Source organism: Dermacentor variabilis, chromosome 9 (assembly GCF_050947875.1).
Source record: "Dermacentor variabilis isolate Ectoservices chromosome 9, ASM5094787v1, whole genome shotgun sequence".
NCBI classification, from domain to species: Eukaryota; Metazoa; Arthropoda; class Arachnida; order Ixodida; family Ixodidae; genus Dermacentor; species Dermacentor variabilis.
In genome coordinates this window covers 29,025,512-29,051,465 of record NC_134576.1, presented here as the reverse complement: position 1 = coordinate 29,051,465, position 25,954 = coordinate 29,025,512, and the positions used below count along the sequence as shown (strand labels likewise).

The 25,954-nt window shown below is 46.5% G+C and overlaps 1 protein-coding gene across 1 annotated transcript in view; it reads right to left on the bottom strand.

The window, feature by feature from the left end:
* Positions 1-25,954, bottom strand: part of LOC142557966 (putative sodium-dependent multivitamin transporter) — an 80,876-nt gene that overhangs the window by 44,610 nt on the left and 10,312 nt on the right. The window contains exons 3-7 of the mRNA XM_075670142.1: positions 25,308-25,417; positions 16,050-16,117; positions 3,745-3,831; positions 2,030-2,250; positions 1,702-1,808 (exon numbers count right to left, since the gene is read on the bottom strand). Coding sequence (XP_075526257.1) covers positions 1,702-1,808; positions 2,030-2,250; positions 3,745-3,831; positions 16,050-16,117; positions 25,308-25,417 — 593 coding nt within the window. The remainder of the gene's footprint in view (positions 1-1,701; positions 1,809-2,029; positions 2,251-3,744; positions 3,832-16,049; positions 16,118-25,307; positions 25,418-25,954) is intronic.

Genomic DNA, 25,954 nt, shown 5'->3' with positions numbered 1-25,954 from the left:
GACCAGGAGTCACGCCGTTCCTGACGCTCTTCTAATGGTGATTCATTAAGGCGATTGGAAGTGTACCTCAATGGATAACTCGTAAGTTGTATGTGAAGGAGTCGCATTATTATTGTGGGCAACTACTTGAGACCATGTATTAGGTCATAAGAATTATAAATCTTTTTCTATTGCAATGATTTTGTTGGCGGGACATGTTCAGTTTGACTTTCCGCCGCAAAGGGCCTTCGTATACGGTGCGGGCAAAATATTTGCACTAATGGATAAAACAAGCACGATCAACCATGCAGTAAGAATGCTACACACTATGGGTGATGGCATTCTCGCATGATATTCACTCTTGAGGCGCTGCCTTCGCGCTGACCTCCGGAACGCCAACCTCGGGGTAGGCACTGAAATGTTCTTTTCGCGGGCATACATGGCAGTCACGCACGTGAACCTTAAAAGCAATTTTTCCTTGAACGTTTACACAGCACTATGTAGCCTTGTTTGGCGTAAATAAAAGCAACCAGTCTCGTGGAACCGGTTTTAAGATGGCATATATGGGCATGAATAAATTACTAGGCCAGGGTTGCCCGCTAAGAAGACTGAATCTTGCTTCGATTAGCTCTAGTCTCATTCCACGTTCAAAGCCTCCGTCAAATGCTTTTGTATCGCGTGTTATAGTAGAGTATCTCAATTATTTCAAATTTTGTTGGTGCAGCGCTTCGACGACTTTCGTGCTCAGTCATTTTTGCAGAAGAGAGCCGCGTACAAATACAGTAACACCACAAGGCAACCGGTGTGCTATACTTGAAACTGCTGTTTGCCATAGCGATATTCGCATGCGTTCAAAGCGGCTATCAAACAGCAAATTCCAAACAGATTGTGAAGTGCCAGAATGATGGGCGTTGGACATGGAAATATGACAGTAACTTGTGCTTTCTCTTGTGCCAATTGGTCTCGAGCCTTTTTCTCCGTGTTGCCACACGAACGATATTCATTATATTGCTTACCTTTGTCAAAACAACCCTGTAGACTCATTTACTGTGAGGCGCTGACCATTTGCTGATTGAGTTCTGAATCTTTGTTACCTGGTATTTCATACAACATTGCGCTGGTGAAATCACTTTAAATCTGTGAATAGGAAGTAGTCTCACTTGATTTAGTAAATGCGTTTATGTAGCTAGAAACCCTAAATCACATCAACGTATTCTGTCTCAGCGTTTGACAGGTGTTGCAAAATGCAAAGCCTTGGTTTCATTATTTTGGTTTATCTATTATCTTTTTGGTGCGAATGTGGAGCCTGCATTGTTTTTGCCCTGCCAGAGAAACTGTGGCTAACAATAAACACAGACCTGCAATTTGACGCTCACCACGCAAAATGTATTGGCCGGTGGGTAGAATTCCCACAGTGATGTTCTTATTCGTCTAAATTTGTGCATGCCTGGCAAAGGTGTTATAAAATCATCATATTTTATGGTGAACTGAGCAGTCTCTAATAAAGTCCATTCTAACTAATTCTGGTATTTCGGTGCAAATTGTCGGCATGCTTTATGTGTACAATACGTAAGCCATCGGTATTTATCGTGTGGTTAATGGACATCAAGTAGATGGAATGGTATTTTTTTAAACAGAGTATTCGCACTGCATAGTGTCTATATTTGTAGTGAAGTAAAGATAAAGGGGTCCGGGGTAAAAATAAGCACTCGTTTTTCTTACCCAGAATGAAACTGAACACAAGACTCAGGAAAACTGTAGCTACAAAGGCGATGAGGGAAACCCAGTAGGAAGACAGGTGGTAGAGCAGGAATGAATCTTCGTGCATACTGCAAAAAGAGAAAAAGAAAAAAAATACTGCCATGCCTTTTAACGCATGCTTTTTGTGAACAAACGCAACAGGTTTTAGTCTCATGTTCAATGCCTTCACATGCTGTAATGGTGTTTAAAATAAGAATAATAACACTTATTATCTGATATCCTCCACGGTCTCCATTTGCATCTTGAGGTCAAAATGAAGAAATCTGCCATCGTGAGGTGCGGAACTGACCTATCTTTGTACGCACTGTGCCTGATGCTGGTGAGATTCTTGGTCCACGCGTGCTCAGTGGGAACGCGCCCCATATTGAAGATTAAGGCACCATCTGTGGTGTTTTGAGGGCAGCGAAGCAGCGTGGTGTTCATCCTCGGTGGTTCTGCTCCAGACAGTGTCCGGCCCACTGTCTGCCACAGTACAAGCGCGAACACTATAGAAGTAGCAGCTGCGGTACCCTGCAGTCATTTGACAAAATAATAAATAAGCAGAGGTTATGGAGCGATTCAGTTGTCGCTTAAGAATAAAATATGCAGTAATTATTTTCCACAAACATTCGTTCTGGAGAAGTACGCGAACAAATGGTAGAAATAATAAACTAAGCATGATGCGCATCCATTTTTCAAAGATAGAAGCTTGGGCGATGTTACAATAGCTCGTGGCAGCATTTATTTGTTCATGGTACGCAAATGACATTAAAAAAAGATCACGTAGAAAATTGAGCGAACCTTCCCTCTCATTACCCTAAGCAACCCATGCGTTCAGAAAAACACCGCCATATATATCTAATCTACTGTGTAGCTTAGCGAACACTTATTCGAGCTCATAAAATATACAGGAATGAACAAGCCCAAGAGCTTAAGTTGCCAAAACTAGACAGCAGGTTTATAGCTGACATATCTCGCGACACAGCAATGATCACTATTTATATAAGCACGACATAAATTTTATGGTGGCAGCTCTGAGAAAGTGTTGCAATGTAAGAAAGAGTGCGAGAAAATGCCGCCTTACAACTTAAAACTGCCAAGGCGCCTCTCCATTATCATGTACGTTGAACCTTAGCACTTAGACTTAGAAGAATTGCGGTAGACTTTTGAAATGTTGATGACGGACGCTCCTATGCATGCGCTAATTTTATTCATGTTGTAAATACGAAAGGCTCATAGTCGATATTGTGGCGCACTCTATGTTACTAGAAAGAAGTATTCCAACAGAGCTCACGCCACAACCAATGTGGGCATCAACGCGAGTAGCACCGCAGAAACAAAGCCACACGCATGCAGCCAGCGAAGAAATTGCTTTTCTGTAAGGCACGTGTGAAGGCAGGCTTCTTTCACATTTCTCTCCGGACACGGAGCGGTGTCTACACATCGGCGGCGTCACCGCGAATTCCGGGCGTAGTGCTCAATGTCGGGCAATATTGGCTGAATACATGCACACGTACAGGCCGGGTTTGATTCCGCCCAGCACCGCACAAGCTCTTAATATATATTTTTTTTTTCATTGAAGAGCAGCACATACCCAGTCGCACATTACCAGTGACCCAAAGTAGATACAGCGAGGTCAACTGAAGAGAAGCGCACTCCCCCAATGGCCTATACCAAGTGACCAAGTTGACGTCAAAGAGGTTCGTGAAAGAGCAGCACAGATTTCAAACATTATGGGTTTACGTCAAAGAGCGGTCGGCTGAGAAAATGTTAAACGATCGACACATTTCGCAACATTTATTCGTAATACTGCGTCGCCGGTGACATTCGTCAATGTCTCCTATTTCCATACGCATGAAACATGCTGTGCACGCATGAAACACATGCCTCATTCTAATCACGAGTAGACGCGATTGATCAAGGACAATTTACTACGCACAATATATCATTATGTCGGAAGTGCACGTCGCGGAGATTCAGCAGTAGAGAAATGATGTTACGAAAAAAGGCAAAAATAAAATTCACCCTGGTCTTTGCCCGCGGCAGGCAGATGGCGACAGCAATCAGCCCCGCAAAAGGTCCCGATGCTCCACTGTACAGCGTCATCAGAACCTGTGGTTGGGAAGGTGTTCATGTAAGCAATGTCAACTTCATGCATGTGAAAAAAAAAAGCTATCAGTGACATATGATTTGAGACACTCCGGGGACATTAACTATGAAATACCCTATAAGACTGGTATGAAATTCGAAATATCGAAAGATGGAACATGTAAACTGGTGATCCTAAAACGATTGTTTACTGCATAGTAGCATTATATACAGGCTGTTCCAGGCAACACTTCATATTTTTATTTAGCCTATGGCACATTGACCAATGCTAGCTCATGAGCGGGCCTACCCGAAGAGGCGGACATTATTGGAAACAAAACTTTACGCGCGTAATATACTTGCTGCTAAAAGTTCAGAGGACGGTTATATGCTTTGCCTTTAAGAGTTGAATGCGAAAGCATTCAAAGATATCTGAATGCTCCTCGTGCTTCCGGGAAATTGCAGCTTATGTAAACGTATTGGTTACCGGGAAACGCTGGCCGCGAATGCTATGCATAATGACGAGCTTTGTCATTCTTTTGTTGTTGTTGTTGATGTGCAAGCAACAAAGGGAGCCGCGCCGCCCCTATTAACCCAGACCTCAAACGGCAGCTGGAAAACGCTGTCGCGTTAAGAGGGGTTTGTGTTTAGTTTGCGAGTTTCCGCGTAACAGAATTATGCTTCCCCGTATCACCAAATTAAAATTAAATTAAATTATGGTGTTTTACATGCCAAAACCACTTTCTAATTATGAGGCACGCCGTAGTAGAGGACTCCGGAAATTTCGACCACCTGGGGTTATTTAACGTGCGCATAAATCTAAGTACACGTATATTTTCGCATTTCTCCCCTTTCGAAATGCGGCCGCCGTGGCCGGGATTCGATCCCGCAACCTCGTGCTCAGCAGCCCAACACCATAGCCACTGAGAAACCACGGCGGGTTCACCAAATTACAGTCCAATGGTGTCATGTCTGTAGGTTGCGTGTAAGTCGAACTTTACAATTGTTCTGACGCATTTTACTTCAAGAAATTTGATTAGTTTAGTAACTTCTTTGGGCTACACGGAGGGCCGGCGTGTTTCGGTATTCAGGGTTTGGAATAATTATTTCCGAAACGACCGTCGACGAGACACACCCGACGCTGGATTTTCTGCGACACGGTGTCCTTAACCCTACCACGTTAAAATTCACTGATGCAGTTTATAACTAATGATGGTATGGCCTAAATTGTTATTTACAAATTCGAGCGGGTGCGACAGCAAGGCATATCCTCTTGGAAAAAAATGTGTGGATGACATCATTTACGATATATGAGCCTTCAATCTTGCAGTAAAAATGTTTTGTCGTTCCACTTAATTTCTTAAGAAAACGTAGTTCTATGCGTTTATGCACAAAAGTAACTGGAACGTTAACGCATTGCTCCTCTAAGTTCGGGAAATAATATCTCGAAGCTGGTGTGATCCTGAGAATTCAATTCAAATGAATTCACCTTGCCAACTCTGCGGCTGGAATTCATAAATTGCAATATGTGCCTCAAGGTAATTAATTAAAAACCTAATCAGTACAACTGTTGATTAGCAGATTATGCATATAAATTGTTTGTACAAGTCATGTCTGTCCATTCGAGTAAACAAGCTCATGGAAAAGAATTGTGCTATCTGCCATAGGCAATTTCAAAACATTTCTGAAAGTCTACGATGAAACACTCGGTATGCCTTACAATGCTATTCAGGTGTTCATTTATTTGCTTGAGGACCACGCCGCGTGAATGAAACTCTAAGACAGCCTTTTGATAGCTTTCCGAATGCGTTTTTTCCTGCATGCCGGTGAGGGAGTTTATACGCGCACAATTTTTTTTGTAACACATGCTAGCAGTTTTGATGCGAAAGCATGAAACGCCCCATTGAGCAAAAAAGCAGGCGTCTGGAGCAGCGAAATGGCGCCTAAATTCTGTTTCACTGCGACACCACTTCACGTGCGTGCCTCGGTGGAGCAGAGCGGGTGAAAGGGAACACCTGTTGCAGCGCTGGCGCGCCACGTGCTCTGTGAGGGGAAGGGGCATAAACGGGGCACTACGACAACCTTGCTTGTCAAACAACGGTTATCCGTGCGTTCCTCATCCCCGGAAGCCCTCGCCTGCGGTCAAAATTCGGCTTGGTAGGCGCTGTAAAGAAATTCATGTATAAAAAATAGAATAAATTTAAAGGAAAAGCGTTGGCGGTAGTCGGTCGGAACGTTCAACCCCTTGCTCAGAAGCAGAGTGACTTATCCACTTGGATAATCTAGTGCGTCCTAGATAGCAGGCCTATGCCCTGTGCATTATGACACCATGCCACTTGTACCTAAATTTCCATCGCCACGCCCGGCGTGAAAACAGTATAGCATTAATATCACTGTGGCTTACTCGGGAGGGTCCCCAATAGACTCTGACAGTCGGGCAAGGTACCATGACGTCACCAATCGAAGTGCACTGGCCTTGTTACCTAGAATGTGTTGGAAAGGCGTCTAAACGTGCACGCTTGCCCGCGATGTGTTCAGTAATTGAAGTACCACTCAGCGGTGTTTAATTGGATATCAATGCTTTCGCATTTAAAACTCATAAGATGTACTTAGGTGTCCTCAAATTTTAAAAAAATATTATAACCCTTCAAAATGAAGTTTAGATAACGAATTATGTGAAACCTTTGTACCTAACGGACTCATGCTTACAATGATTCTGAAGAAAATGTTTAATTTGTCGTTAAGAAAAGAAAAGCACTGGTAAGCTGACATAGGCTATGGCGTGTGTTCTCGTGAGCGGTGCGGACGATGAGTGTGCAGTCAAAGAATGCGTCTAATAAGACTTCAAACTTAGTGTTGAATGTTTTTCTATGCATAGTGATGCGAGTAGTCGTGCTCTGACTATTGTATTAGATGCCGCCTCAGCATTTTGTTAGTGGGTTCCTTTCGGATAGCCTACAAAAGTTGTTCCACTGGGACAGGTGGATTTGTGATATGTGCAACTCAGTTGGCTAGCTTCATCAGTAGTAGAACAAATTGCTTTTTAAACATGAACGAAACTCGAATCTGTATTCCGAAAGAACATCTCAAAGGCAATTAGATGTACAAGCTTCTAAGTAATCATGGTTGACACGTCAACTGATAATGGCGTCTAGATTCTCGCCCAAGCGACGGCACTCAGCGAATAACGGAAACCAATATCGAAGGCTATGCCCTAATATAGAGGACGTCCTAGCTAAATTTAGCCAGAGTTTACAAATATGGGAATGCCACGTGGGTGGACAATACCAAGATAATGCTGTTTACCGTCGCTTGGAGAAACTGAAATTTCTTCATCGTTCCACTTAGTTAGATAATTAGACCTAATTATTTAATCAAATTCTCAAATATATTACTACGCGAAGGATGAGTCAGTAAGACGAGCAACTATTTACAGGTTATATTTACAAAAGCGGTTGCAGCGCTGAATGGTTAGATTCACAGTGCGAGCCCAGTTCATTCTTGCTCCTCTTTTCTGAAGTGATGGCGCCCACGCGCCTCGTTTAAACAAACAAATACCACACGCGTGTAGCGCAATCCCCGGTGGTAGAAGCGACGTCCCGGAGCGTCTAAATGGCATCACTGGGACGGTGGTACTGCTTCAGTCGTGTAACGTGCACGATATTACTGGACTGGGAAGCAGATGGGGCCTCAGGGTCGATGTCGTCGGTGACGGAAGTCACGGCACGAAGCACTCGGTATGGGCCTGTGTAACGAGACGGCAGTTTTCCTGACAGGCCGACCTCACGTGACGGAGACCATAGAAGCACTAAAGAACCACGCGGGAAGTGCGCGTCTCTGTGTCACCGGTCGTACAAATGTCTTTAACTCTCTTGGGATTTAAGAAGGCTGTCACGGGCAATGTCCCTTGAGTGGGCACAGCGGGCGATGGCGTCAAGTGCATATTCAATGGTCGGTGCCACGTGAACAGGGAGGGTTGTGTCGAGGGGCAGTGCTTGTTCTCGGCCGAACAGAAGGAAAAAAGGTGGTATAACTGGCGGTTTCATGGCGCGAGGAATTATAAGCAAATGTGACAACGGTAGAGCGAGTCCCAGTCAGTGGGGTCTGAAGAGACATATTTCGCGAGCATGTCTGTCAGACTGGGATTGAGACGCTCAGTGAGGCCATTTGTTTGCGGGTGGTATGACGTGGATAGCTTGTGCCTCGTGGCACAGGGCTGCAGGATGTCCGCGATAACTTTTGATGGAAACGTCCGGCCGCGGTCCGTGCGAAGTTATCGCGGAGTTCCGTGTAATAAAATCACGTCACGTAGAAGAAAATCGGCGACATCTGTAGCGCAGCTAGTAGGAAGCGCTCAGGTGATGGCATAACGCGTGGCTTAATTTGTGACCACAACGATCCAATTGTTCTCCGAGGTACAAAGAGGAAAAGGGCCAAGTAAGTCCAAACCAAGCAGAAAGAATGGTTGCGCAGGAATGTCGAGTGGTTCAAGGTAGCCAGCAGGGAGCGCCGATGGTGTCTTGCGTCGCTGGCGTTTCTCACACGCAGCTACGTAACTTCGAATGGAGCGAGGAAGCCCTGGCCAAGAGAAGCGTCGGCGGATCCTGTCGTAGGTATGTTACACACCCAGATGACCGGCAGTGGGGTGGCCATGAGGTTCGTGGAGAATAGCCGAGTGAATCTGTTTAGGGATCACAAGGAGTAATGCAGAGCCGTCGGGGTGAACGTTCTGGTGGTAAAGTACGCCATCTTGAAGTGTGAATAACCAAAGGGAACTGCCGGCAAGTGACGATTCCAAGCGGCCAGTGATGATACGCAAGGACGGGTCACGGCGCTGCGCGTCGGCGACATGGAGCAGTGGAAAAACAGAGAGAACACAGGCGTCGGTTGTCAGTATCAGACGTTGACTGATACTGGGTAGTGAGAGAGGTAATCTACGCCCTGGTGTTGGCGTCCAGACGTGTAAGTCACTCTGTAGGGATATTTTGTAGTCGGAGTGACCAACGACCGTGGCGGCCAGTGGGTCCGTGAGCAACGAAAGCCAACAGAGCACATGATGGTCTCTGATTACTGTGGAGGGCTTGCCATGTAAGTATGGGCGGAACTTTGAAACAGCCAAGACAAGGGAAAGACATCCGCGCTCTGTAATCGAATAGCTGTGCTCTTCGGGTACCCGGAGCCAGCTAGCGTAGGCTATAATAGGGTCGTGTCCGTGTCCGCGCTGCAATAATACGCGCCGATCCCATAACCACTGGCATCGGTTCAGACCTCTGTATGTGAGGACGGGTCAAAGTGGGCCAAGACTGGTGGATTGGTGAGAACCTGATAAGCCGTGAGAATGCGGCAGCCTGAGGGGAACCCCACATAAAAGGCACGTCTTTCTTCAGAAGTTCAGTGAGTGGCCGAGTGATTGCAGCGAAATCTTTCACGAACCGTCGGAAATAAGAACAGAGCCCCGAAAAACTCCGGGCGTCTTCTACAGACTGAGGTACAGAAAAAGCCGTTACTGCTCGAACCTTCTCCGGGTCGGGTTGTACTCCGGAATCACCGACTAGATTGCCTAGCACTGTAATCTGTCGGCGCCCGAAGTGACACTTCGATGAGTTTCATTGGAGCCCAGCGTTGCGAAATACGGCAAGGATAGCTGCGACGTGCTCAAGGTGCGTCATAAATGTAGGAGTAAGCACAAGAACGTCGTTGAGGTAACAAGGACAAGATGACCGTTTGAAACCTTGAAGCAGAGAGTGGATCACCCGTTCGAACGTGGCGGGGGCATTGCATAAACTGAACGGCATACCCTGTATTGGTAGAGGCCATCTGGAGTGACGAAAGCGGTATTTTTTGATCTTGCTCATCGACGGAAATCTGCCAATAACCAGGTCGAAGGTCGACGGACGAAAAGTACTTGGCACCATGAAGAGAATCAAGAGCGTCGTCAATTCGTGGTCAAGGGTAGACGTTCTTTTTAGTAATTCGATTGAGGTGGGGTGGTATTCAACGCAGAAACGACACGAGCCTTCTTTCTTTTCGACGAGCACGACCGGCGACGCCCAAGATCTTGATGAGGGCTCAACAATACGGCTGGCGAGCATCTTGTTTACTTCAAGCTGAAAAACTTGCCGCTCTGCCGTGGACATGCGATATGGTCGGCGGTGAATGGGAACTGCATCATCAGTGTTTATCCGATGCTTAACAAGGGACATCTGACGAAGTGGTCGACTGTCAGCGTTCAATATGTCGCGGTAGGAAAGCAGAAGGCGATATAGGGCGGCTGCTTGGTCAGGTGTGAGGTCCGGAGCGACCGAGGGAAGTAATGGGCCGTTGAGGTTCAGGGCCTCTTGCGGGTAATCAGGAGGATCTGGAGATCGCGTCGGCTGCAAAAGCAGTGACATGTTCTTCTGTCACTGACCGGAGCGTGGCCACAGCTATGCCTTCAGGTAACACTTGCTTTGTCAATCCAAAATTGATAACGGGGAGACACATGCGATTAGCGGCAAGGTATTACGACGGAGTGTGGCACAGAGATGTCGCGCGCCTGCAGGGCATCACGAATAGATGCGACGACGTATCACCATCAGGCACGGTTGCCGTTGAGGCGAATTCGACTAAGATTAGGGCTTCTCGAGGTAAGCAAACAAATGCTGTAGTGCAGAGGGTGTTCGGTTATTCGGAGCGAAAATCTGAAATAAGAGGAAGCTCGAAGCACAGCGTACCGGTGGAACAGCCGATGAGGGCCTAACGCTTCGTGAGAAAGTCGAGTCCCAAGATTAGGTCATGAGGGCAACTGGTCTGCACGGCGAACACGACTGGAACTTATCGGCCAGCAATTCATATGCGAGCAGTGCACATAGCCCTGACGGCAACAGCGGCGCCGTTGGCGACGCGTACGGCTCGAGTCATGGCAGGCGCAAGAACTTTTTTGAGGAGACGACATAGGTATTAGCGCTCATTATAGATTCTTGGGCTCCAGTATTAATTATTGCCGTCAACGGAACACCATCTACGTCTACTTCCATTAGGTTCGTGTTTGTGAGGAACGTCAATGAACCATTTTGACAGGACGAACGTGATGCAGCAATACCTCCAAGAGCTGCATAGTCTAGTTTTCCGTCCGGGATAGTCCATAATTGGTCGGCGACGAATAGCGGCGTGGATGGGGGGACGGCGCTCAGGTGACGGCGACTGAGCAGGACGACTGTCATCGACTGATGCGTCAGAGGTAGGAGTCATACGGCGAGGCAAGTAACGACGCGGGTCTGCATATGGGCGAGGAGACGGGGAAAGGAGCCCGAATGTGGCGACGTTTAGGGGGTGGGACAGTGGCGAGCGACGTGGCCAATGCGGAGGTAACGGAAGGAAATGGGCTAGTCGGCCGGAGTTCTCCACTCGGCAGGGTTGCGGTATCTGGGAGGGGAATACAGATCGCCGTGAGGCGGAGCCGTCGGCAGCTAGGGAGTCAGGTCTGGAGACCGAGTAGGCAGCAGGAAAACGTAGGTTTGGAAAATCTTGCCGTACAATTGCCTGAATGAGGGAGATCACTGGGGCTGATTGGTCAATGATGGGTTCAAGTGGGTGTGAAGGGAATCGCGCAGCACTTGTAGCCTCGAGTTCGCGGCGAACAATACCTGTGACATGCTCATTTAAAGGTTGTGAAGCGGTAAGGTCAACGCAAGACGACGTCGCAGCCGTGTTAGGGAGCCGGGATAACTGTGGTATGAGGCGGCGGCTTTTGGCGAGCTTGAAGCAGTGGCATTCCTTTACAGTGACGTCGATGGTGGACACATTGTTGATGACCAACAAGTTGAAGGCATCGTCCGTGATCCATTCAAGTATGTGGCCCACTTCGTCAACCTCGGCCATTTTCTCCACGACTTTCCGGCAAAGAGCGAGCACGTCTTGCATGCGCGAGACAACTCGGGTTGCAAACACTTTTCTAGCAGCCAGCTGCCGCCCGGTGGGATTTCCAAAGAGGTCGACGAGCTTCTCTTTGAAAGCATCCCAGCTAGAGATCTCGTCATCCTGTGTCCGGAACCAGACACGAGGGGTTCCGCCCAAGTGGAGTAGGACATTTGCAAGCGTAATCGTAGGGTGCAAACGGTTCTTTTGCCTAACGAGCTCATACAGGTTGAGGAAGTCCTCAACATCGATATTATCTTGGCCGGAGATTATGCCAGGTTCGCGGGGAATTTTAACCGTAACGTACATTGCTGTCCGGGTGGCAGTGGTAGAAGGAGACGAGGTGTCGTCACCGAGAGCCATGGCGGAAAGCGGGACGGTGCGGCCGCTTTGGAGCTCCGTGGCGAGGAGGGGAAACGTTCCGTCTCCACCACAATGTTATGCGAAGGATGAGTCAGTAAGACGAGCAACTATTTACAGGTTATATTTTCAACAGCGGTTGCGGGGCTGACCGGTTAAATTCACAGCGCGAGCCCAGTTCATACTTCCTTCCGTTTTCTCGAGTGATGGCGCCTACGCGCCTCGTTCAAACAATCAAATATCACACGCGTGTAGCAATAATAATTAAATGAAAAGTGCCAATGTGAAACTTGGGGACCAACATAAGAACTCCCAATAGAGCTTTCTGTTGCTCAATACATGCTATTATGAAGTGTTTTTCGGAGCGTGAAAGCAGCCAGCGCATACGCGCAAAGTGCCTTGAGCGGCCAGTCACGCGGCAATTTTCGATGCACTTGCGGGCTTCTTTCATCCTCGGTAAAACGCTGTTATGTAGCACGTATTGAGCAACAGAAAGCTGTAACTGGAGTTTTTCATGTTGGTCTCCAATTTTCTCATGACACTTTTCATTTAATTATAATATTCTGGAAGTAAATTAATTATTTACTTATTTCTTTATTTCCAATACTGTTAGCCTTTGTGGGCTGTTACTGAGGTGGGGAAAAACAATTTCCTAGAGATACGTAACGCCAGTTCCGCAACAAACAAACAATGCATTCAGAAAACACAAAATGAGAGTTTACGCTCAAAATATTCAGTTATGTGTGTTTCAATAAATACATCTGCGTTAAGGCTGTTCCAATCGACTACAGTTTTCACAAGAAAGGAAATTTTGAAGGCATGAACGCGTGCCACATAGGGCATTACAGCATGAGGCTGACCTGTACGCAGGGACACTCGTCCTGGGCGACGCAAGTATAGTCTGGAGTACTAATTGAATTTATTGTTATACTGGCGGTACAACAATTTCAACTTAGCCATTTTTCTGTGAGTTGCGAGTTCGAGCAAACAGGCACGAGATAATACCGCAGTTACAGACTTCGTTCTTTGGTAACCATTAAAGATAAACTGTGAGGCTAGTCTTTGAATACGTTCTAGTTTATTTATCAAGTCCACTTGGTGCGGATCCCAGACTGTACATGCGTATTCAAATGTGCGCCGTACAATTGTTTTGTACGCCTTGAGCTTTACCTTGGGTGTAGCATCTTTCAACTTTCGCCTTAACAGACCGAGTTTGCTTTAACCAGATCCACAAATGTTTTCTATGTGTTCGTCCCAATTCAAATTGTCAGTGATTGCGACCCCTAGATACTTAAGCTTACGAACATTTTGAAGTGAGCCATTATTTATTCTTTAAGTAAAAAGGAAAAGAGTTTTCTTGTTAGATGCAGTCATGTAAGCTGATTTATCGAAATTAATTTTCATGTCCCAAGTAATACACCAGTCCGAACTTCTTTGCAGGAATTCGTCTAACAACACTTTATCGTGGCCACTTTTAACGCGACAATAAATAAGGCAATCATCCGCAAATAGCCGCAGTTCTGTGTTAGGAGGCAAGTCATTAGCAATGTCATCTACATATAATAGAAACAATATTGGTCCTAAAACTGAACCTTGTGGTAGACCAGATAAAACAGGTAGGGAGGATGATCGTTTGCCTGCTATTTGAATGTATTTATTTCTATTTGTAAAGTACGCATGGGTTCATTTCATAATTTGTGTATTAACTCCAAGCTTACACAATTTCTCAATACGTTTCGTGTGACACAACCGATCAAAAGACTTCGAAAAATCAACTGGTATAACTTCAATTTCTCCTTGTTGTTAATTGCGACGCCGAAAGCATGAGACACTTCAAAAAGATGCGTCACTGTTGACAAACGTTGACGAAAGCCATGCTGCTTCCTGTATAATAAGCTGTTATTTTCCCTTTAATCAACTAGATGTCCGATATTATGTATTGTAAAATTTTAGACGTGGTGCATGTAATGGAAATTGGCATATAGTTTTCCGCTAATAATTACCCACTTTAAAAATAGATGCAATGTGTGCAAGGAGCCCATCGTCTGACACACCTCTGATACGTAATGACAGTGCAAACATTCGAGACAAAATTATGATATGCATTCACAATAACGCCTCAAAACTCATTGGGTATTTCATCGGGGCCACAAAATTTTTTGGGATTCAGTTTTACCAACAACGCTACAATGCCATCTCGAGCAATCACAAAAGCATTTGTACTTTCACATGGCAGCAAACCATCGCTTTTATCTATGGGGTGCCTATTCCTGCCAGGTGTAAATACAGAGTTAAGCATACTGTTAAAAGCCTGTGCGATCAAAGGTGGCCTACTACAGACATTTACGTCTACCTTAATTCCAATAACGTTGCACATAGAACCAGATAAGTAAGTCCAGAATTTTTGAGGCCAGTTTTGCAAGTATTCCACCAGTGTTCTTGAAAAAAATGCCACCGTCGCATCTTTTAGTTCTTTTGTAACTTGCGTACTGAGACTGGCTATTCCTGCACGAGGCCTTGGCATCCTTCTACGTGCACGATTCAGTCGTCGCTTTAAATAATGTTTCTAGTTACCCATGGACTGGGTTTTCCTATGGGCTTGATTTTCTTGGGCACATATCTTTCTAAACAGGCGTGAGCAACTGATAGAAAAATATCTCCAAACACTATTTCTATCATTATCGACCGGCATATTATCAAGAGCACATTCTAAGTTCTAAGTTCTAAGCTCTAATTTTAATCGTGCCGTCACCCGATTAAAATTACTACAGAGGGCTTTCTATCGAATTGCATGTTACCTATACTTAAATTTCTACAACTGTCTTATGATTTGATACGCCATGCTCTATGTCGACACTATAATTGAATGTAGCGTCAGTCAAAAATAACAAATGTAGCATGGATTGATTTTGCCCTGCGTCCTGGTCGGCTCATTGACTACCTGAGCAAAGCTATGCTAAAGCAAGATCTCTAACAATATATCAGTGCTGGGCTTTTTAATTAGGACTAATTATGTATTTAGGTAGAATGAAAAAATAATCTGAGTATCTCCAAGCGACGGCAAACAACATTACCTTTGTTCTGTCTAGCTAGGTGGTATTTTCATAACTTGAAACTCTGGCTAAAGTTGGCGGGGACACCCTGTATACATGCGTCGGAAGCAACTGCAAAGCAGTAAACACATCCTGGTCGCTATGTTTTGAACACCACCTATTGTGTCAAGTCTCCTAGCGAACGCTCGTTTCCGCTGAGAATTTAATAATATTAGTTATGCGGTTTGCGGCATTACTTCTAAACTTGGCAGCAGCTCGGCCCTTTTGTGTTACTGTAGAATGCCGAGAAATTAGTGGAATAGCGAGTTAAAACCGAGCATAACGGATGAAAACGTCCAGTAAGCAGCGAAACAAAACGAGTGCTAACTTGCTACGCGAAATAGGCCGCAGCCCTGCACTTTGTAAACCTTTCATTTGACACATCATTCAGAAGTGGAAAAGTCCGCGAGAGATTGCAATCACATGTCCGCTAGAAGTTCTTAAGTTGTTAAATAGAGTGGAGTGCCTTGTTTGTATTTATCATGTACATTCTTGTATGGTCACTCAGCATAAAACATTACGGTTTCTTTTATAAGCAAAGAGTATCAGCTCATTTTTTTGTTTCCTAATTTGAGCCTTCTGCACCAACACTTGTAGCGACTTGGCTATGGTTACTAATAACTGCTGCTATGCTCGTCCATTACAACCGCGTTAGTCAGTGCTTTATAATTCACGCGTAAATATCTTTAATGGATGTCTTGTTTGCACATCTGGGGATGCCCTTTGAAAGGAGAACGCACTGAGGCACCTATATATTTTAGACTTCCTTAAATGTGCTGAAATGCGGTGCTATCACGGAAATGTTGCTGGTAACTTATGCAGCTGCAGACAAGACGCCCTTCTTTCAACAGGAAAAGCAAGAATGATCAATTTCGTTTACACTTGAAGTCTTACCCTGATCGCTGTACCCATGTAAGGCACCACCAGGGAGAACACTGTCATAAGCCCACCACTTGTAGCCTCTGTAAGCACCGATAAATATGGATCGAATGAATTTTCACACCGTAAGCTAGAATAATAATTATTTCGACTGACGAGACGACAGTCTTGGCGTAACCACGCAAGCAATAGCACGACAACCCTCACAATAAGTGGCAGTATCGCCCTAACGGCGAGGAATTAACAGCAATAGGAAAAGTATTAGACGCCTACGTGAAATTGGTCTCATAGTCTTATCAGCGCTATAATTTGCAGTAAAGATTAGCTCAGTGACGAAATAGCGAAACGACCATACATGGTGTCACGTGAGTATAGGAATACATGAACAAATCTCACTCACTGACCGCGAGCCGTAGCGGTCGGAATGCTGGCGCTTTGAAGAGCCGCAGGCAGAAAGGAGCGAACGTTTCCAAAATATTGATAGCTTAGATTACGTGATCTATTTTACAAGATGCGCCGAAAAACATTGCACATAGAGCAACGAGCCATTAATCTTGCCCTTATCTTTGCACCCACCGTAGGTTACCTCCGAAAAGCACGAGCGGGCCACCTATGTGCTCACCGGCGCGGTCAACCATGCAGCGTCCGATAGAGGTAACGTGCAGGAAATCATATTGATGAGTGAAGTTCCCAATTTCTGATGACGAGAGGTAAGCTCGGTCGTCTTGCATCGCTTCTTCCGGAATGCCACGACGTTCCAAAATAGATATAAGGTGATTTACGAGTACTGCATTTGTTAGCTTCTCTAGGTGCAGCAGTTCGAGGGATCTTGAAAAGTGTTCAGTGAGTATACACAACCACGTCTCTTCGATGTAAAATGCGTTCATAGCTAAACGCTACCATGTCATGGTGGTGACCTCATTGCTGAGCATTGGCATATATCTGTTGACGGTAAATTTACCACACTCCCGTTCATTTTTTAGCGGAGCTCTTAGGCACCCGTTCCTGCGGCGAGCGTCTGCGCTGTCCCTGGGCGTAACCAACCAAACGCGCACAGTCAAGAATTAAGAGCAAACGCGCAGCGCTGCGGGCTATGGAAGACGACCGCACATCCGCGGCGACGCCGGCACAGCGCGGGGAAGAAAGTCAAACAAGCAGAAAACACGCCTTCTCGCATAACGTTCGCGGCAAGCGTCTCCCAATAAAGATTATGGTTTCATAAGCTGCAGTTGCCAGGAAGCGGCATCTGCGTGGCCAGTCCGTATAGTGTAGCGCCGCACCTCGCGGCACTGCCAGTCGGTGCGGTGATCGGTGCGGTGCCTCAATATACTGCGAAATGAAAGCATGTATAGAGCTGCACTCCACTTTTATATTAGGGAGTATCGTAAATATTGGGGAATTTTTACTCTCAGCGTTTTGCCGCTTCCGTTAATTCGTCACCAGGGCCATTTTTTTCGCACGTGGCTGTGTCTTGGCAGGGTGAAAGTTCGGGCTAGCGGGTATTCCATATCCTAATAATATTTTAAGCGTGAACACTCGTCGTCCCGTCTTCGTTTGCACTTAAAATATTATTAGAATGTCTCGCGGGAAGCGGCCCGCATACTCCAAATTTCTGACGACGGCGACTCGTCATCGCCCTCGCAACCCCGAAATTCTACGGTCCTCCTCCTCTAGACCCCGGCAAACACCGATGCTCCGCTCGCGGGCAACGAGACGGCCCCCGCCACGGCTCGAGGTCTCACACGCCGAGCCGCCGCTGATTATGTGGCCGCCTCCGCCCCCCGAGAGCGGAGCATCGGATCTGCCGGATCGGGACACTACAACAGAGAGCCTCTCCAAACGATGGAAGCGCCAGAGATTAAACCGCAAACTTCGCCTTCGTATCGCTGCAGTCACGGAGGAGGCTGCACAATATGCCACCCAGCTTGCTCAAACAAACTGGGCCAACTTTTGCGGCACACTGAAAGGAACGCTGGGCACAAAACGCACTTGGAACCTCCTGAGGGCTCTTCTCGATCCCACTTCCACCAAAACCCATGCGGACACTACTACTCAAAAGCTGATTTACTTAGAGGAGCAAAAGGGCACTGATATTATGGCACACATCAAAAATCTGTATATTCCACAGCCCATACCTACACATCCGAACGCAGCCCCTTTAACACCCCCTGATCCAGACGAAAACCTGGATTCAGATGTCACACTGCCGGAGGTGAAACAGGCCCTTGGCTATATTACCAGGGACACTGCACCAGGGCCCGACCGGATAACGTACAAAGTCCTCCGAAATTTAGATGACATATCTTTGCAGGAGCTCACGGATCTCTTTAACGAACACTGGCGAAAGGGCACACTGCCTGGCGATTGGAAACACGCCCAGATTAATCTTATTCCGAAACAGAATAAATCGTTACTGCTTCAGAATTTACGACCTATCTCTCTCACGAGTTGTGTAGGCAAACTTTTTGAGCATGTGATTGTCCGGCGACTACAACCGCACTTAGAAGCTAAGCATTTCTTCCCCAACACTCAGTTTGGCTTCCGCCCCAACCTATCGGCGCAGGATGTCCTCTTGCATATTAAAGAGACCTTATTAAATCCCAAACGACGGACAGCCCGCACCAGAGCCATCCTAGCATTAGACATACAAAAGGCCTTTGACAATGTAGGACACGACCATATCCTCAGGACCCTTGCCACCACAGGTTGCGGCCGTAGGATCTGGCACTATGTCAAAGCTTTTTTGGAAAATCGTACCGCTGAGATTAGATTAGGTCCACTCACATCGGCCGCCTTTGCCCTTCCAAACAGGGGCACACCCCAGGGAGCAGTCCTATCACCACTATTATTTAACGTAGCCATGGCCCCACTCGCCAGAGAGCTCGCAGGTATTACTAAATTGCACCACGCTTTGTATGCTGATGATATGACTCTATGGGTGTCACAAGGCTCTATTGGGGAGGCCCAAGATGTCCTACAAACAGCTATCAACGTTATCGAACGGCATGTTCGCATAATGGGGCTCTTCTGCTCGCCAGAAAAGTCCGAATTGCTCACTATTAAACCCCACAAAGGCGACCCAGGCATACATCTGTTCATACACGGTCAACAAGTGCCTAAGGTACATAGAATCAGGATCCTTGGTCTGCACATCCAATCTAACCTAGATGCGGGTTTTACACTGAACCTCCTCGATAAACAAATAAAACAAATCTCAGGACTGGTTCGCCGGATTGCGTCACGCAATCACGGCCTGTCTGAAAAGGACACCATGCAAATGATTGAAGCTTTAGTGGTCAGCCGCCTTGCCTACCACCTCCCGTATCACCACCTCACTCAGAAACAAATGGATCAGGCTAATCGTCTAATCAGACGGGCGGTTAAGACCGCACTGAGGCTGCCGATGCGCGCTAGCACTACCCGCCTCCTACAGACTGGTCTCTATAATACCGTCCAGGAAATCATAGAGGCACAGAGGAGTAATCAGCTTCTACGCCTCACCCGAACACCCACTGGGCGAAACCTACTCCGAACTCTGGGGTGTGAGCCAAGCGGCACGATCCCGATGGAAGAGCCGTGGTTCCCCATTCCTGTAAGACTCACAGCTAACATGCAACTCAAACCGTTGCCACGAAACATGAATTCGCACCGCTATCCGGGTCGACGTAAGGCGCGGGCTGATTACTACACCCGACGTTACCAAGATCGCGAAGACGTCCTTTATGTCGACGCCGCGGTCGGTCCGCTCAGAGGAACGGTCACGGCCGCTGCCATGACGGAGGACGGACGCATTAACATCTCTGCCTCGATTAAAACAGCGCGCACCGATGTGGCTGAGGGGGTCGCATTAGCCCTAGCAGTGGCGCATGCGGCTGGGGATTCTGCCATTACAGAAATCTGCACCGATTCCCAAAGTGCATACCGTTACTTCCTTCAAGGCGTAGCACCTAAGACAGTCACACACATTTTGCAAAACATTCCTTCGCTTCCCCACCAGGTGACTATCACGTGGGTACCTGGGCATGAGCGTGTCCCCGGGAACGAGCGCGTTAATGCGCATGTCCGAGGTCTTTCCCTCCGGACCCTGGACGACCACTCACCCAACCCCATGGAAAAGCCAGGAGAGGGGATCTGCACCTACCACCAGATTACCACGTATTACAGGGATGGCAGACGAGATTTACCTCCCCCTCACCATTCCCTTACCGCTCATCAGAGTTCAATCTGGCGCCAGATCCAGACCAAAGCATTTATTTCTCCCTATCTGGCACATTTATTTCACCCTGGTCTCCATAATCCACAATGTAACACCTGCCGAGCGCCCCGGGCAGATCTTTTCCACTGTCTGTGGAGCTGCCCCACGCCCATGGCGGTAGAGCCTATTCCCAACCCTTCCTTTTCCTCGTGGGAGGCCGCTCTTCGGGCCACTTGCTCGGATGACCAGCTCTGGCTGGTGGACCGCGCTTGCCTAGAGATGTCGGCCAGGGGGCTCCCGGACGTCTTGGAGCCCAACCACATTCAAATAGATTCAATAAAGTTTTATCCATCCATCCATCCACTACAACAGAAACACAGCAACAAGAAACACACTGGGCGTGGGGCGATCGCCTAACCACGTTCAGAGACCTCGCCCAACACTACAGACTCGAAAGGCGCACATTCCCGCCACCACACGATAAATTTAACAGGAACGAGGCCGTAACTTTACGCTTGCTCCAGACACACAACTACCCTAGCCCCGCTATGTTACACCACTGCTATCCGCGTTTATACCCAACAGACGCGTGTAAAACATGCGGAAAAAGAGCAACGCTGCGACACATGCTCTGGGAGTGTGCCGGCCACAACGGTAATCAAACCAGCTCCCTTCGCGAAGCGTCCATATTCGCGGCCGTTGCCAGAGTAGGAGAAGGCTCGAGCTCGCTTCTTCCCGACGCCGCCCCGGATGCGGGAGCCGCCGGGGACCTTCTCCGTAGGCGTCGCCGCCGCTGGGAGGCGGCTATCAGAAGTTCAGAGCTGGCAGACCAGCTGTGGGCCGTCCGGCAAGCCGAAGATGCCGCTCGAGTCCAAGGACTTCGAGCCGTCAGCTGTGGCCACCACAGCAAGAACTGCCGGACTATTCTTTAATAAAGTTTCTTCTTCTTCTTCTTCTTCTCTTTCTTTAGATGTCTTTCATGTAGTAGACGTGGAATATACTGTCTCTTACGCTTGGGAAAGGCTACATGAATACTACACCACAGGAGCTGATCATCCACAGAAAGGTGATGTTTGTTCCCAAAAAAGGCTTTTAAGTCAGGAGAGAGATCTTGCTGCGATGGTCATTTGCCGTTACACAGCTTGCGCGATTGTTGGAAGCCTGGATCCGACTCCTAACTCTCACTAAATTATTTTATGCAATATCTCTTTATCGGAACTGAAATTTTTAATCAGCAGTTCAAATTTCTCAACCTCTTGCTACAGGCCTGAATTATTTGTGTCGGGAAGTGAGACTTTTAAAGGTGTGTGAACGGGTTCGAGTTATTTGCCAGGAACATAGACAATGTCTTTACCTCATAACCATCATTTTGAGGCTTTGTTACCTGGGAGTAGGAATATAAAAACTTTCGTTGTGACGATGCGTACAGTGGTTTTTTGTTGGTCTCCAGAAGGAACGTTCTTTTCCGATGAACTGTCCGAAGGCCCACGCGAGCTCAAAAGCTTCTTTTTCGGTTGAGCATAGGGCTCTTTTGTCTCCAAACGTAATCGCGAAGAGTAAGCAATGACTGCGTATTGCGCATACGTTTATGTTGTAGCACTGCTGCAAGTCCGAAAGATGATGCGTCATGAGAAATAGTCGTCTTGCTTGCAGGATTGTGGACGGCTAACAGTTCTAGAAGGCAATAAGCGTGTCCAGGTGTCACATCGTCGTCGCTCTGACCAGTCACTGCGAAGGCTTGTTTCTCTGAGAACAGAGGTTGTGGGACTTCTGCAAGGTTAGGCACAAAACGTGCATTATAGGTAGCCATTGTTGGAATAATTTGCAAATACGTTTTCTTTATAAGACTTTTCATCCACGAAACAGCTTTCACTGTATTTCCATCTGGACGATTGCCACTTTGGCCAAGCCTATGACCCAGAAATGACAGACATTGCGCTCAAAGAACCGGTTTTTAGCATTCAGGGCCACTCAAGCATTGGTTAAGCGTTGCAGTAGAGAATAGCTCATTGTACTATAAATCAATTGAGCCCCACAGATGAATACCGTCCATAAGGCGCACCACTTTATTGACTCTTTGCAGAAATTTAGAATTTGCTTTGGAAATATTCTAACACTCATGTGATCGCTCATGGCAGCCTCATAACAAAACATCCAACGGGTAAGGTGAAGGTGGTTGGCTTTTTGTGTTTCTCACATAAAGGTAATTGGCGACTTCAGTGACGCCATCAATCAGTGCAAGTGGTGGCTCGACACAAGGTATTGGGTGGCGTTCGCTTATTAAGTCGCAGTTAAGTTCTGTAATATACGCTCGGGTTTTGACATTTCCCGTGCTTTCGAGAGCAACTTTAGTGGGAACGCAACACTCCACAGGTTAACTAACTGGTTAAATTACTCTATAACTTCGCATCTGCTGTTGCTTAGGGTACATAGAAGAATCAGAATGCGGCGAGGCAAGTTCAAGGTGAATGGCTGTGCTCAGGTATGCAAGCAAATGTGGTGCTCCATATCGAAGTCGTCCAAGCAAAGCTGTGTGCACCATCCAAGATTTAGACGTCTTTGGTAGCGGAAAGATTTTTGCATGCAAGCTTGTGTTTGACTATTCTTTTGGAAGTCAAAATATTGCAGTTCTGCCCGAACAGATGTTGCCATGCCATTGAGCTGAGGATGGTACTGTAGCATCTCGAAGATTCCGAGAGGTAGTACAGTTTCTTCAGCAGCTTTGTCCATCTCGACCTTGATCGGCTCATCCTGGGCGGTGACGATCGTTTCACAGGACGTTTCACACATCGGTACCCTACTATTTATCAATGGCGAAGTACGCTCTTTCATTCCCTTTTTTTCTGTGTCTCGAAGCAGTCAACTGCTCGAGATATGCAGGCTGATGCGTAGCAGCTTTTTCTCTCGTATTCCGCATGTTTCTGACTAAGCTGAGGAATGGGAACGAGGATGTCGGTTGCATCCGCACCAGCCGCACCATTTTTCAGCACTTGTTTTGTGGGAAAGTAAACGCTCCTGTTCTCAGTTTGGCATGAAACCTTGATTGTGAGCCACTCCTTAAAAAATTTTCTTCCCTTGTTTTGTGTTGCTATCAGACCCAATTTCGCTGACAGTCTGCTCCTTACGGTGATATTCATCTTGTTCTCGAAGTCTCTTTGTCTGTCTCACCACTGAAATAGCTTTAGGTATAGTAAGGTCACTGTCGACTTGTAGCTTTGCTGATTGCCGTGTCCAGAGTGCTGACAAAGAGGTGGTTGCACATGAACTCTTCCTGAATGGTGTCAAATCCAGTGATTTTAGAGACTGTGGAAGAAATTGATGAAATCTTCTACTGGCATACCTTGACGCGGAACTTGCGTGTTGGAATAGATGTGTGCGAATGTGTGGTTTTGTCGTGGAAGGAAATACTTATCAAAGTGTTGGACGACTGGCGTGACTCTGTTGGCGTCGTCTCCGGTAACGTTAAACGTGGCAGAGGTTAATGCCGCTTCATCAATCATGACGTGCAGGTGAGTCATCACGTGGAATTATTCGGACTTGCTACCCAGTCCAGAGGAATTGCTGCAGCTTTCAAAGCATTTCTTCCACTTCGGCCACTTATTAGACACGGGGATTTTGAAGACAACGGGTGGCTGAGTGGTGAATGTTTTCATTGATAGCGTTAGTCCACACTGCTATGATTTTTACACAGTGACCTTGTTTTTCTCTAGGGTTTCCATACTTGGCAAGATTTCTTCAGGATGAGGGTAGCTTTTACCTTTTCCCGACAACTCCGTATCTTCTGGCACTTGTTGTAGGTAGTAGTCTAAGTGTAGCCTAAGAAAGCTAATAGTCTAACGATCAAGCGACACGTCTTCACTACCTCGTGTTCGACATTTGAACGCCAGTTCCCGGAGGAGAGCTCCAGAAGTAGAGCCTCCGACAAAGTAGAGCACGACCGTCGGCAATATACAGGGTGTCCCACCGAACTTTAGCCGTGTTTTAAAAAAATGCAAATGCCATATAGCTGGTCACAACGAAGGTAAGGTTCCTTGGCGTCTCTTGGAGACACTCAAACTATTTTTTTCATTCTAGCTAATTAGAAAATTTGTCTCAAATAATTAATCAGCCTGTCAATTATTATAATTAGATTAAAAGTTTCAGTGAGAAAATTGTAGAGCGACAAGAAAAACTCCCTATACAGCTTGCTATTGCTCAATACGTGCTACATAAAAGTGTTGTTCCAAGCCTAACAGAAGCCCGCAAATTCACGCAAAATTGCCGGGCGACTGGCTGCTCGAGGAACTTTTCGCGTTTTCGTGGGCTTGTTTCACGCTCGAGAAAGCACATTTATGTAGCACGTATTGACGAAAAGAAAGCTGTATTGGGAGTTTTTCATGTCGCTCTGCACTTTTCTCGTTGACACTTTTTATCTTATTATAATATTTGAGTTGAAAAACAAATAATTATCCATATGAGCGGAATCAAATAAATGAATATCTCCAAGCGACCGCAAACGTTATCTTTGTTCTGTTCAGCTACGTGGTATCTGCATATTCTTACACTCTGGCTAAATTAGCTGGGACATCCTGTATATTAAGCTTCGTATTACCTTGTTCAGGCGCTCGTTCTCACTAATGACGCAGTGTACCAGATTTGATTCTTTAGTACACTCAAAAACACACAGAGAAGCAGGGATATAAATATCCTTCTCAGTTCACCAGGGTATCTCGTCAGACAATGTACTGAACCAAGCTGTGATTGAGCAGGTTAGACTACCAGAGGCCGATCAGTGGTGTGAAAAGAAAGTAAGTAAGGCCGCCGGTAGAGCTAGTTTTCTACTGCTTCTTATTCAAATTCATTGATCGGTTGCGCAACGAAGTACGCGGCACTGTTTGCGTTATCGCAGGAGTATATAAGCAGGGTGTATTTTGTGATGGCGGGAAAGACCACTGTAGATCTATTGCTACAAATGATTACAGGATCTACCACGGTCACTCGATGTTGCTCCTGTTGTCCTCTGTGGGGTGTTAGATGGAAGAAAAGCTTTTGTCAAGCGTCCGTTGTTCTGATTCAATACAGGCAAGCGTGTCACTCACCCAGGACGTGGGTCACCGTGCTGGCTTGCCGGGCGGACATCTTAAAATGCGGTGCCACAATGTCAGTGTAGAAAGTAGCGGCATGAGAGTTGATCACCGACGACACTGTACTGGAATAAAAGCGATAAAAAAGCTGCTATGGGAGTTGCACGTACAGCGTTGTTCACAACGCTGGTGTCCACAAGTGAATCATTCTTTTTCGGGGCCTGTTATCTGTTGCGCCCGTAATATTGTTGGGTGCCTACAATCCCTAAGAGCTAAAAGAGCCGTAAATAATCGAAAAGTTCTATGGCGCAGCTTGTGCTCCCTGTTGGTAGATGGTGATCAAAGAAACAGGTGCATAGGTCCTTCTAAATGTAAGTACTATATCTCTTGGAGCGGTTTACTTTCAGCGAAGATAGTCAATAATCGTACGGTAAATGAGCCGCAGCCAGTGCACATTCGCTGGACAAAATATCATGCCTGAGTAGTGCAGAATTCTGTGAAGATTTGCAGGCAGAAAAATTGACAGTCAATTAGGTATCCTTACGTTATTTCAATACGAAAATATTGACTTCTATAATTAATTCGTTGTGTCCATGATACGTGACCTTATACATTGTCGCATGTTCTAAACAACGCCACTTTTATCCACCTTAATACACCCT